This window comes from Acartia tonsa, chromosome 4, assembly GCF_053477335.1.
Source record: "Acartia tonsa isolate MP-2025a chromosome 4, ASM5347733v1, whole genome shotgun sequence".
Lineage (NCBI taxonomy): Eukaryota > Metazoa > Arthropoda > Copepoda > Calanoida > Acartiidae > Acartia > Acartia tonsa.
The window spans coordinates 47211064-47225310 of NC_137263.1; the positions used below are offsets into that span (position 1 = coordinate 47211064).

General features: G+C 33.4%; 1 protein-coding gene across 1 annotated transcript; it reads left to right on the plus strand.

Annotated features, from left to right (window-relative positions):
* The first annotated feature begins 616 nt into the window (after positions 1-616).
* On the plus strand, positions 617-14247 carry LOC145317472 (SET domain-containing protein SmydA-8-like). Its single transcript, XM_080158566.1, has 14 exons — positions 617-967; positions 1588-1672; positions 1914-2070; positions 2546-2619; positions 2791-2869; positions 3580-3675; positions 4226-4363; positions 4738-4792; positions 8901-9017; positions 9808-9888; positions 12343-12479; positions 12984-13109; positions 13661-13733; positions 14079-14247. The coding sequence occupies exons 1-14, from the start codon at positions 826-828 to the stop codon at positions 14156-14158; spliced, it is 1440 nt and encodes a 479-aa protein (XP_080014692.1). The 5' UTR covers positions 617-825; the 3' UTR covers positions 14159-14247.

Here is a 14247-nt window from a genome sequence, read left to right on the forward strand (position 1 = left end):
ACTTACTTTCTGATAATGATAATTTTAGAGCTGCTACGCTTTTCAGATTTCTCGGATAATTAAAATTCAAAATCTTAATGATTTAAAAGACAAACATACAGACTGATACACATTATATTCAGAAATGCTGTGCTTTAAAAGAAAGCTATAATATTTAAGGAGTTTTGCATAAAGAAAGGCACAACAAATAAAGGAGGCAGAATTGTTTAAAGGATAGGGGAAAGCAAAGGAGACAAAATAAACAAGTTCCCTTAAAGTAAAGAAAAGAAACCAGGGATCTAAAGGGATGAGATAATGACCGATATATTGATGTACTTCCCCAATTATGATACAAAAATTACCCCTTCTGTAGATTACAATTTTTAATTAAAACGTTTGGACACTCAACTTATTGAATCAACTAATCAAAATTCAATAAAATTCCCCAAGGTTGTTAAGCGAATTCGTTATTATAAGACTTTGGAGATTGGTGTAATAAACAGTCCATTGCCCCCTCCCTCCCTGAAAGCTACTAACACAGGCATACAACAACATAAACACAACCCCACACAAACTTTATAAATAGTAATATCAACAACAATATATATCCTACATCCGCAAGAGGGAATTAGAAACAAAAGCAAGAAGAGCCGAGGACAAGGGGTCAAATATTTCAATCTCTGATTGTGACTTTCTTGCGCTGAAAACACCCAAAATAACACGCCCAGATGTGGATCAGATACAAGGGCTGGACCTCGCGCAGAAATTATCCGATGTATTTAGTTCAAATTTTTCTGTCGGTAGCTGAGCATTTTTTCTAAAAAGTGAGGTTAAAACTTTGGAATTATGGAGTTAAGCAATGGTGGTGATATTATAGGCAACACTGTTGGTGATAATGATAATCATGAGAATGGTGATGTATCTGCTTCTAATGGCGTGAATGGAGTTCATAATGGTGATCATGTGGTCTGTCATGCAGATGTTGCAGGTAATTTAAAAATCTTTTATATAAAAATGAATATATTACATTACAATAATGACAACAAGAAGCTGTTTATAGTGCTTACATGATAATGACGCCATATAATACAATTGACCAATACACAGACTAAATTACCAATGGTAGGCAAGTATAAATTATAATTGACTAATGGTAGGCCAGTATAACGTCATTTTTATAGGCACTATAAAAAGATTATAATATTCCGCTCATATCTTGGCAAAATCAGTTTGTTCTAGCTACCATAGACGTCAAAGGGGGGGTGTAAAAGGGTGATTACCCCCCCCCCCCCCCCAAATAAATTTGGGGGTGCTGTAGGCAATTCAAAATAAGAAGGGGGGGGGGGGTTGTTACTGTGCTTTTTAGGGAAACCGCCAAAAAGGCTTTTAAAAGAACTGCCCTAAATACATTGTTTCATTTTTAAAAATTGTGTTCTAAACCAAATTATTGCTTTTTGTTGTTTTTTTTCTAAACATTTACATTATGACCAAGTTTTATTAATCGATTAATAGGATTATTTTAAGATATTCATTTTATTTTGTCTCTAAATGTGTATCAACATCTGGTTTGAATTACTAAACTGTTTTTTATGAAGATAAAAATTGTAGGTGCTCCCGAAAGTAACGAGGGTCACTATCTGGTTGCTGGCAAGGATATACAAGCTGGTGATGTTATCCTCAGTGAATATCCTATAGGAACTTACATCATCAAAATTTCATTCAAATAATATTTTCAACACAAAATCTATATATAAAAAAAAATTCAGTAATAGAAATTTAATATGGACTTATATTGAGTTTAGATTTTAATAATGAAATATCATGGCCTGTATGAAAACAATGTGTAAAAAAACAGATCTAACTCTAAAGAATAGGTAAATTTTGACAATAATCAAGAATATTAAATTATTGATTTTGAAGATGTTATGATTAACAGTAACTGGACCTCTGTACACAAGAAGTAAACCAGTTTGTCTGCAGTGCCTGAAAAAATTGACAGGCCCTGACAATGTTGTTATTTGTGAGCGCTGTAAAGCTCCATTGTGCAGTTTAAAGTGCAGTACTGGCAAGTGGCATACTATGGAGTGCAAAGTAAGTAAAGCTCCACAGTGCACTTAGTGTGATAAGGACAGATTCAGAGCAGTGTAGGCAATTTGTGAGCGTTGCAGTGAGGATCCAAAGTGCAAAATAGTGTATTTGTTATCATTTCAGAAACGAAATATGATGAGGGTTGTACAGGTTTTTCCATAGACAGTTTACGTAGACAGTTTCCATATACAGTTTCTATAGACAGTTTCCACAGACAGTTTTCATACACTGTTTTCTTAAACAGTTTCCTTAGACAGTTTCTATAGACAGTTTCCATATACAGTTTCTATAGACAGTTTCTATATACAGTTTCAATATACAGTTTTTATACACAGTTTCCATAGAAAGTTTCAATAGACAAATTCCATAGACAATTTCAATTGCCATTTTCAATAGCACAGTTTTTTTTTATACTTTTAAAACAATTTTGAAACTTTTATTTTTACAAAGATATATACTACAATTTGTTATTTTTTAGGTGCTCGAGAATGCAGGCTATGAGATCAGTATCCAGAACTGGGAAGCAGACTGTCCCATCTACTCCTGTATAACCATCCTCAGGGAAGCAGCTTATGGTGCCTATTAAAAATGACGTCATACAATTCAAATGACCAATGATAAGCCACTATACATTGTAATTGGCTAATCGTAAAATGTATACGTATTTGATTGGTCATTTGTATTGTATGACGTCATTTTTTCTATTGGCACTATGAGCTGCTTCATCCTCAGGGCACTGCTGGTAGAACAGGCAAATCCTGCACATTGGAAGATTCTACAAACATTTATGGACCATGATCAGGTAGATAGTGCCTATAACAATTGCCGTCACACTGGCCTACCATTGGCCAATAAAAATGTAAACTGGCCTGCAATTGGTAGTTTAGTCTGTGTATTGGCATATCATTGGTTTATTTGTATTGTATGACGTTATTTTTTATAGACACTAAAGCTTCAGATAGACAGGACATTTTGATGGCGATTGAGGTCTGTCCGCACGTACGTCCAAGATTATTAAGAAATGAATGTAAGGTCTAAGGTCCTATGACAAACGCAGGAGTGGACACTTAACCTAACAAACCTATTTTAGACCTTCTTAAAAATTTTTTAATGCCTAACCACTGCGGGGAGCTTTTCTGTACATTCATATCTTAACCTAACCTAATCTCTATAGAAATACTTAATCAAATTAATATTTTAACACTCCTGCGTTTGTCCACTCCTGCGTTTGTCCACTCCTGCGTTTGTCCTGGAACCCTTATCGTTTGTTTTAAGACCGACATTTTTAAGTTTGAGTATCTAAGAAGCATGTACTGTAATACAGGGAGGGAGTGGACATAGGGCTGTTTACTACACCGAGTCCCCAAAGTTGTATATTAGGTTTTCCTATTCGTTGACTTAACAACTTTAGGGCCTTTAATAAATTTTGATTGGTTTGTTTATTAAGTTGAGTGTCCAAAAGTCTCAACCACTAATTGTAATCTATAGATTGGATAGTTTTGTACCTTTCAGGACCGTGCTAAGAAAGATTCGCCAACTTGGAAAATTCACGAGAAATTAGTTTTCAGTTTTATCACTGGTAATCTAGAACTCAAAAACATTGACCAAGTAAGTCTTTTATACTGGTCCCCAAACTTTTACGAATATATTATCTCATTCGCTTACTTTTAAACTTTGGGTACTTTTATCAAATCTTGATTAGTTGGCACAACCTTTTTCAACAATAATGATAATCTACAGAAGGGGCAATTTTTATCATTATTGGACGTTTAAATCACTTTAACATCCATTGTCTTATCCCTTAAGATCCTTATTTACAAAAAAAAGTTATAGGATGTATGTCTGTCTTTCTGTTTGCCTGTCTGTATATATCTATTCCCAGTAAGACTTCAACAAAAGCTAGGCCAATCGTTTTAATAGCTAAAATGGTAGTTTTAGTATATTACCCTAGGGGGCGAGGGCAATTAATGAATAAACAATTTAATATAACAAAGGTGGCATAAAGCCATAAAGAGAGGATTAATTTTGTTTTATCAGGGAGGTTGAGAACGATGAGTGATAAATTAATCTTCATCCCTTTCATTACCAAAATATTCAAAGAATTGGAGAAATATTGATTTTTTTTCTTTATTACAGAATTATTGTATCTATTTTTTAGGTGGCGATACGGCGGATGATCGGCGTGATCCGCACCAATGCCGTTAAACTGGAGACCCGAGTAGGGTATGGGGAGGGTGTTGCCCTGTACCCAACCTATACATATGCCAACCATAACTGCATGTGTAACACTCATACAAGGAATATTATATTTTGTTGAGGCATTTATTATTACTTGGCTGTTACACCAGATTTTCATGTGCTCTGAAAAAGTGATGCTCGCAGTTGGCTTAAATAATGATACCTCCATCGAGCCCCGTTTCCCTTATATTCTCCCCTCATATGAACGATGAACGAACTTACCAATAAATGAGGCCCATATTAGCAAGCTAAATGGACGATACGTTTTCCCATGTCAATATATCCACGTATATCTTGTATCCAATAAATCGGTATGTAAACCTAATTTTTACACACTTTGTCAACACTCCTCCACCCCTCCTGCGACAATTGATTCTTTGCTTTTTTTTTTTGTTTCATTAATGCATTTTATAACAAAAACATAATAATCTTAGAAAGCACAAAGACTTAAGACTTGATCTCATTGCTCATTCTGATATAATTAAAGGTAAATTTATTCACTTTTTGAAGCTTTTTATAGTGCCTGTAAAAAATTTCGTCATAATGGCCTACCATTGGTCAATTCAAATGTGTACTTACCTGCCATTGGTAATTTGGTCTGTGTATTTGCCTATTATTAGTCATTTGTATTGTATGACGTCATTTTTTTAAAGGCACTATAAACAGCTTCAGATTTTTTCAGACTTCTAAATGATAAATACGTTGATACTCTATATCAGCTAATTTTGTTTGTCTGTTGTACTCACTTTTATGGATGTTGTCATTCTTGTCATTTTTTGTGGGGATTTTTTCCCTTCATAAATTGTCATTTCGTCCATCCAGTAGTAGGGGAGTAGGTAAAGGGGTGAATGTCATTATTTTACACACTGCGTGTTTACTTTATTAGAGAACGTGACAATCTGACATAAGATCCAAGTGATAATATATCCATTATTGGGACAGTTTGAAGTTGCTGTGTGGAGACTTCATTCCTAATTCAATCAATTAAAATTAAAATTAAATTTCGTTTATTCTGGCGGAAAAAATGGTAGGATTTAATTTAGGGAGTGGTGGTGGTCGGTTTTGGCTATTTTCCAATCTGCTCCAAAATAAACTCTAGAATCTACATTGAACAGAACAACCTATTTTTCTATAGTAAAAAGTAATATAATTTGGATCTACTGCAGTTCACGGTAAAATATTGCTGGTATCGAATATTGCCAAAAATCTATGAATTTTTAAGGCTGCTAGCTGCCAAACGACTGAACGTACTGATTATACCCGCACACCATTTTAATCGGTACAAGAAGGCCTACAAATAATCCGGAATAGCCAAGATCAAATGATGCACAGGGAAAGCTTCACTGGAGAAAAAACGCGTAAAATAGGCCTTCTTCGCGCATTTCTCTGCACTGCGAGATAATTATGCATTATTGATTTATGGCTATTCCAGATTATTTATCGGCCTTCTTATGCCGCTTAAAACAGTGTGCGGGCATGATCTGTACGTTCAGCCGTTTGGCAGCTAGCAGCCTTTAAAATTCATAGATTTTTGGCAATATTCGTTACCAGCAATATTTTACCGTGAACTGCAGTAGATCCTATAATTTTAACAAAAAAAACTCAAATTTCTAGACCAAATATTTTTTGAGAAGCATCTAACACAAGTTGGAAGGGTAGGGGCAAAGCCACCAACAAATAATATTGTTTTAATGGTACTTTAGTGTATACATTATACTTTACTTAAAGAGGAAATAATGATATATTGTAATGGTGTATACTCTGTATCAAATGATAAAATACATAAGCTATTCCCTTGACTAACATTCACCCAGGCATGTAAAGGGAAAAGACAATAACTGATGAATTGATTACACATTTCTGTAGATTACAATTAGTGGTTGAAACGTTTAAACACTCAACAAATAAGAAAACGTCATCATAAAACTTTGAGGACATGTGTAATAAACAGCCCATTGTCCCCTTCTTTCCTTAGAGGTATCTGATATATTTGTTTCCAGACTATTATTTTTGACTGGCACAAAAAAAACTAAAGGCAAAGTGGTTTCTTTCTTGGTGTAAAATCCCTGACACAAACAAAAACACACTATATTACATTCTCAACATTTTTTCCTCATTGATGGAGATAAGAATTATGATGAAAAAACACTTGATCAAAGATTTAAGTTTTAATTTTGAAATGCAAGAGGCTAGGATAAAAATTAAATTAGGGAGGAGGTGGGGGTAAAATATTCCGTAAATCATTTAAAAATTTCCTCATCCCCCTCCCCCCTCCATCTACCTGTAAAAATAAATTTTGGTTTGTTTTTTTGATTTTCTAGGTTACTCAAATCCACTCAAAAATGTGTTATTTTTCAATAAACAGAAATATTTTTATATTCTTTACATAAGCTTAGTTTAAGTAACAGAGAAATGACGACACACAGAAAACTGTCCCGAATTTGTATTAATTTTGAGGAACAAGACTCCAGTGACGTCATATTTTTCTTTCCTGAAAAAGGGAAGGGGGGAAGAAAATCTCTTCAAAAGAGATGGGGAAAACCCCCTTTTCTCCCATCTCTTTTTTCTTCCCCCCTTCCCTTTTTTTTCTTTCCCCTTCCCTTTTTCGGGAAAGAAAAATATGACGTAACTGGAGTCTTGTTCCTCAAAATTAATACAAATTCGGGACAGTTTTCTGTGTGTCAGAAATGACTATAAATACTTATAAGAAAAGAAATATCTGGTTGAGATTTTATGTTTTATTAAAAATGCAAGAAACTGTTTCTTTTGTATAATTCAAATCCTGCTTCCTTATTTAAGCCCACGTTGTGTACATTTAGTTTATTTTATGGCCGCTATAAGATGTAGGTATGGAATATATAATACACATAATCACAACAATATTACACCTTTCACACTATTACAAACATTAACTTACAATATTATACACAAAAATTCAATATAGAAACCATATCGTGGCCATTTATGTTATAAAAATATGAAATAATCTTATTTAAAACTTTTTAGACTGATTGAAGTGATTTTTAAATGCGCCATTTTAAGTTTATAGATGTGATAAACTTACAATATTTTGAAAGAAAACAAGGATGCAACGTCCAAAAGTACTAAGTAGCTCAATGGATTTATTATTACTTGGATCTTACACCAGATTATCATGTGAAACTTGTAACTGGCTAAAATAACGATCCCTCACATCCACCCTCTTAAACCAATCCCTCGCCGCCTACTGGATGAAATAACTGACCAATAAGTGATGTCCATGTTAACAATCTAAATTGACAATAGTTTTTTTTTGTCCTGATATCAATGTATATTTTATATCCATTCGAAGCTTCATGACCAAAATTTGGTGATCCTAGCTTTAAAATTGGCCGCTCTACAGCTGTTTTAATATTTAGCAGCTGGCCGCTAAAAAGTGGCTAAGGAGCGGTCTGATCGCTATGACTAGAAAAAGTAATTTTGTTTAAATATGCACATGAACCACCAGAAAAAAAAATTATGTCTCCAACTGTAACAGGAGCCGAGATAGAGAGGGGGGTCAAATTAGCCCCCCTGATCTATTAAGGTGGGAATTGGGGCCCGATCTGTAAGGGTTAAGAGTATCTTCGCTTCTTAAAAGGTTGTATAAGACCGTAACATCAGACAAACAAACACCTAAAATAAAAATAAATTGAGCAAAAATATCACATAAATAAATAAATGTCATATACAAAAAAAATTATAATGGAAGGTTTAAGTCTAAGTTTTGTGAAACACACTCTGCGTGTTAAAAATGATCTATGACATTTCTTTAATACTTTAAAAGGTTTGATATGCAAATAAAAACTTGTTAATATTCAATAAAATAGTTTGCATAAAGTTAAGTGACATTTTAAGTGTAAAATTTCGAGAAAAAATAGCATCATAATTTTTTGGAAAGTTTTAGATAAAACATGGACGATAACGACCATAGAGAACTTGGTTTTTGATAATTATGGCACAATTGAATAAAATGTATTTAAAGTTTACATATTTTTCGCCTTCATTCTTTTAATCTTTTTTTACTGTTATATGTGAATTATTGCTTAAAGAAAGTCATAATTTTTATCGTCTAAGCAGGAGCCGAGATATTCAGCAAGTTAATTTCATTTGAAATTTCTGAAAATTTGGATACTTTTGTGGGGTAATTTTGGCGTAAAACTTGTGTTGTGGTGTAACTAAAGGAAAGTGGGTAATTTTAAATTAAATTTGTTTGTCAGAATTTAGGTCCCTTTTCCCTGCGTTCCATGATAGAAGAATGATAGATAAATTTTGTAGAGAAGCCTTGCTTCCATAAATTTTCAAATGTTGCACCAACCTTCTTTTCTAATATAAAATTGCAAAGTGAAACTCAATTACGCTGTCAAAAGAATTTTCTTTTGACCCTATTATGCAAAAATAAACTTTTCTTTCATACATATGAAAAATGTGTAAAACATATGTATGATGAATTTTTAATGTAAAAAGATTTTAAAATGCTTTGATCTTGTATTTAAAATAAATTTGATTACAGTATCAATTTCAACATATTAAATGAGAATTTTACTAAATTCCAAATATTTTTAAAAAAATTTTAGGTGAAACAATATGGACCAGATACACAACACCACAGATTGGAAACTTCCAGAGGGTGGAGGACATCCAGAAAACTTGGCACTTTACCTGTACCTGTGCCCGTTGTTCTGATCCTACAGGTATTAATACAATACTTGGAACTTTACCTGTACTTGTGCCAGATGTTCTGATCCTACTGTTATGAATACACTACCTGAAACTTTCCTGTACCTGCGACCGATGTTCTGATCCTACAGGTATGAATAAAATACCTAAAACATTACCTGTACCTGTGTGCTGTTCTGATCCTACAGATATGATACAATAGCTGGAACTTTATCTGTACCTTTGTCGCTGTTCTGATCCTACAGGTAAGAAAACAATATCTGGAACTTTATATATACCTGTGCCAGATGTTCTGATCCTACAGGTATGAATAAAATACCTGGAACTATATCTGTACCTGTACCCGCTGTTCTTATCCTACAGGTATGAATACAATACCTGGAACTCTACCAGTTCTGATCCTACAGGTATAAACAATATTTGGAATTATTTCTGTGCCTTTATTTGCAAATATGACCCTAAAGATCTGTATTCAATATCTGAAACTACCTGTACCTAAGTTTGCTATGCTGATACTAAAGGTAAGAAAATACCTGGAACTTTTTGTTACCTGTTCTTATTATTCTGTTGCTAAAGGTATGAATACAAAGGAACTGAACATGCACAAATATGCCAGCTATTCGGATCCTGTATGTATGTTTAAAATACATGAAACTTTAAATGCAACTTTTTTGATCTAATGGATAGAAAACCTGAATATTAACATGTACCAGAGCATGAATTGTTAGGATAAGATCCTTGGATCTTCAAGACTTTGTCAGTATAGTATATCGATTTTCAATTTAATATTTGTCAATTTTTTAGAGTTTGGAACAATGATGAGCGGATTAATATGTGGTCCAGAATGCCAAGGCATTCTCCTTCCTCTAAGATCTACTCTAGTAGGTAAAATTAACCTCCAATTTTTAGTTATTTATTGTAAATCTTTTTCCAGTATTGCCTGGAAACCGATAAATGTCCAGTGGATTTGAACAGGTTCTCAGCCATACTAATTAATTATGTATAGCATCGTATTATAAGATTAAAACCATAAAAATTGGTTTTAATCTTATAATTCTGCATTTTTATATCCGCGGAAAGCTGTTTATAACACGATGCGAAAAATAACTAATTAGAGCTTGGAATTTATTGTATAATAAGCAGCTTTTTCCGTACGTTCTTGATATGCCTTATAGCATGATAAGCTTAGTAACTTAGAATTGTATGAAATGATAACAATCTAAAATATGAGAAGCGTCTAAATTCATTAGATAATTTAGATTTTTCGCATTTGCGTCCTTTTTGCAAAGGGTGAACAAAATCATGCTAAAATGTCTTTTTGAGTTCAGATTATTTCATTGAAAATCGCAAAAATGACTTGGATATTTGTCTGATCAGATTACAAATAAAATAAATTTTATCACCGCAATCCTAAACACAACCAAGACAATTCAATATAACATTAAAAGAGAAGAATTCGATAAATATTATTCCAAATTAACTAATCGGATTTTTAAAAACACTAAAACATTTAAATTTTTCTTTAAAATAGTAAAGAGTCCAGTTCTATTATGAAATGCCATGTCAAATTTATTGCAATAATCTTTATTATTTTTTTACTATTATTATTATCCATATTTTTCACATGATTTTCGACAATAAAATTAGATTACAGTAATAATAAGTTGATTCTACAATTTCTAGAAAAAAGTGTAAAGAAATAAAAAAATACTGCATTACGGAGGTAGAGCGGGGTAGGATATAGTCATTTCTACATGAAATTGGGTGGCTGGGTGTATTATATACACCTGCAGTGAGGGGTGTATGCTTCTGAGTAGAACTACTCCCCAGACACCCATTCTCACTCCAGCAGTCATAAATATTTCAACCAATATATACACCAAAAATATATGGACTAGCACAATTCATATTCTAATATATGATGATAATATATTATAATTTGGGTTTATGTTCTGAATATTATATTTTCTTTACAAACTTCAACAAAAAAAATATTTAGATAATAAAGATTCTAAGAAAAACTCAATTTATAGCATAAAATAGCGGGTACGCCCCTAGCAAATTGGGGTTCTGTTTTCGAAGGATCAGTGAGGTTCTACAAAAATAGTATGAAACCATACCAACCAAGCCTTAAACCTGAAAATAGAAAAGCCTGAAACCATCACAGGACCTATGTGAAGCTTACCTGAAATAGAAAATCCAACCAGTTTAGTGGGTATTAGGAAAAAAATTAAGTACCAGTGGTGGTGCGACCAACAAAGTTTTAATTACCTGCAAAAAAAATAGCTTAAAACCACCACAGTTATATTTCTTATGGAGTAGAATCCAATCGGTTCAGTGGTTACCGAGATCTTAAGCTTCAGACGGACGGACAGATATCAAGCTACTTTGTATTGTAGAGAATAATTTTTAAATTTTATGGAAAAAAATTTTTTTAAAATCTTTAAAACTTTTATATTTTTTATGTATAGATTTTTATTATTGCAAAAATGCGCAGAATTTGAAAATTTATAAATTAATCACACAATACTTTCTGACAGGCTAACAAACATACCGACAAAGCGTATTCATGGAGTAGCTGCGCTAATACAAAAACATATCAAGATTATCAATTTTGTTTTAAATCCCCAAATTAGATGTTTGTTTTTGATAGAATCAATTATAAATTTAAATTCAAACCTAAACATACAATATATGTTTGCGATATTGATATAAATATTTCACAAAACTGATTTTGACAATCAAAAGTCAGGGAGGTAAAAGGCATGTTTTTAAATACCCTAAGAAAACCTGACTAAGACATATGGAAGCTTTCCTGAAAATATAACGAATAGTTCCAACCTTTAGCCTAATCTTTTGATACCAACAAACACACTGCGACAACACCTTTTCATTTAGATTATATCCTTATTTAAAAGTAACAGGATGTTTGTCTGTCTACTGTACCTCGAAAACCACTAAACCGATATGGTACTCCTTTAGCTTCTCATAGGTCCTTGGAAGGTTTATAACTTTTTTAGGGATGGGTATGGCCACCTTTCCAGGTTTTTTTACTATTTTAATTGTCCCTAGGGGTCTCTAGGGGCGTAGCCGCCAGGACATACGAATAATTCGTCAGGTTCCCCTGGGGCTGCTCCGTGTGCAAGAGGAAGCTGGGTGTCCTAGCCATACATATGATAGTACTTATTCAGGTTCCCCCTGGGGCTGCTCCGTGTGCAAGAGAAAGCTGGGTGTCCTAGCCATACATTTGATAGTACTTATTCAGGTTCTCCATGGTGCTGCTCTGTGTGCAAGAGGAAGCTGGGTGTCCTGGCTATACATATGATAATACTTCTTCAGGTTCTCCATGGTGCTGCTCCGTGTGCAAGAGGAAGCTGGGTGTCCTGGCCATACAGAAAATTGTCAAGGAGGTTATTGATCAGATTGGGGACAAGAGGAATGGTAGCAACGAGGAGTTAATGAGCCTGATACAAGAGGTATTAAGTAGCAATTATGCTTCTCGAGGCCTCTAGGGACACATAATGGGGAGGGGGTTGGATATAGATTATCGACTTTTTATTTTCCTGAGAAGAAAAATTACTATTCACAATAATGTTTCCCATGAACTATACATAAAGATTCACTCTTAAGGAGAACCATATCGGTCGAGCGATGAACGAAATCTTAAGCTATAGATACACAAGAGACAAAGACATCCTGTTACTTTTGTAAAAGGATTATATTAATCTTAATAAAAAAAAAGACAATTTATTCTGATTTAAGAATCAAATATTTCTGTTACCCCGCATGCTCAAGCTTTTCATAGTGCCTGTAAAAAATGACGTCATACTGGCCTACCATTGGTCAATAAAAATGTTTACTGCCATTGTTAATTTAGTCTGTAACATTGGCATATCATTTGTCATTCGTATTGTATGACGTCATTTTTTATGGGCACTATAAACAGCTTCGAAGATGCTTAAGTTATCTTATATTTTTAGTTATCTGGAAGTAAGGTGCACCCTAACCACTATCTTCTGATTGGTATCAAGGAAATACTTCTGCAGAGGATGATGTGGTGTATCAATAATAAAACTATTTATTCTGGCCTTTCTGACAAGGATAAGGTAACAACATTGCACCTTAGATATATACTACAATATGATCATATATTGCTGAAATAAAATAAGTGATCAAAAATCCGTCAAAAGGTTTTTTTAAAATCCGCAAATTTAGTTTTAGTATTGTCATTAACATTTTTATATTTGCTTCGAACTATATTCCACCAAAAGTTTGGAAATATCTGGGGAGGGACACGAATTTCACACCCTAACGTTCAGTATTTTCTTAAGCTGAAAGTACATTTATGATATTTTGTGCTAACAAAACTCAATGAAGGAGTCGTTTTACGGACTTTATCAAGATATACAACAGTTTAGAACTTGCCAAGCCTGACCAAATATGACTTCAGTGGCATATAAACCGCACCGTAAATTAATTCGCTAGCGTTTTTTCTCTTGTATCATTTTTTAACCTCTTGAAATTTTATTTGACTCACGCGTAATAATTTATGTTTATGTAATTTATGTAAACTCATACTTCCTCTTTAGCTTATGCACTCTTATAAAATTAAACAACACACACAACGTTACAGGATTTAAATGGAATTTTTGTATAGGTTGATTGTTTGGAGCTGAGAACCAAACTGTTCTCCGAAATTGTGGAAATTCTTACCCTGGTTGACTCTAAAGGTATGTATCAACTATGACAAAAAGATCTCTGAAATAACTGGTCCAAATTAGTTGTACTTTTCAGGGAAGCATTAACAATGTCTTGGGTCATTTTCCTGACCCCCCTTCGTCGTTTCTTATAACTATTTTGGGGAAGTGTACCACCACCCTCCCAAGAGAAATCCCCCCCTTTTTTTTTACTTTTTTTATAACTACAATTGAAAGTTGGGGGGATCGACTCCCCCCCCCCCCCCCAACCCTCAATCGTTCAACTGACTTCTAATGTATATTCCAAGTATTATTAATTTTTTGGAAAAATTTTAGTTTTTTCGTGAATTAACAAGTCCATTACATTTTTTAATTTAGGTGCACCTTGGAAGGAGAAACTTGAAAAAATGAGAAAGGAGGAGACTGAAAAGAAAGCAGAAATTTTACAAAATAATTAACAAAACTATTTAGACTTCCATAAGCTTTATAGATTTATGTTTGTATACATTTATAATTTTGTAAAGAAATATAGATATATTAGATTATA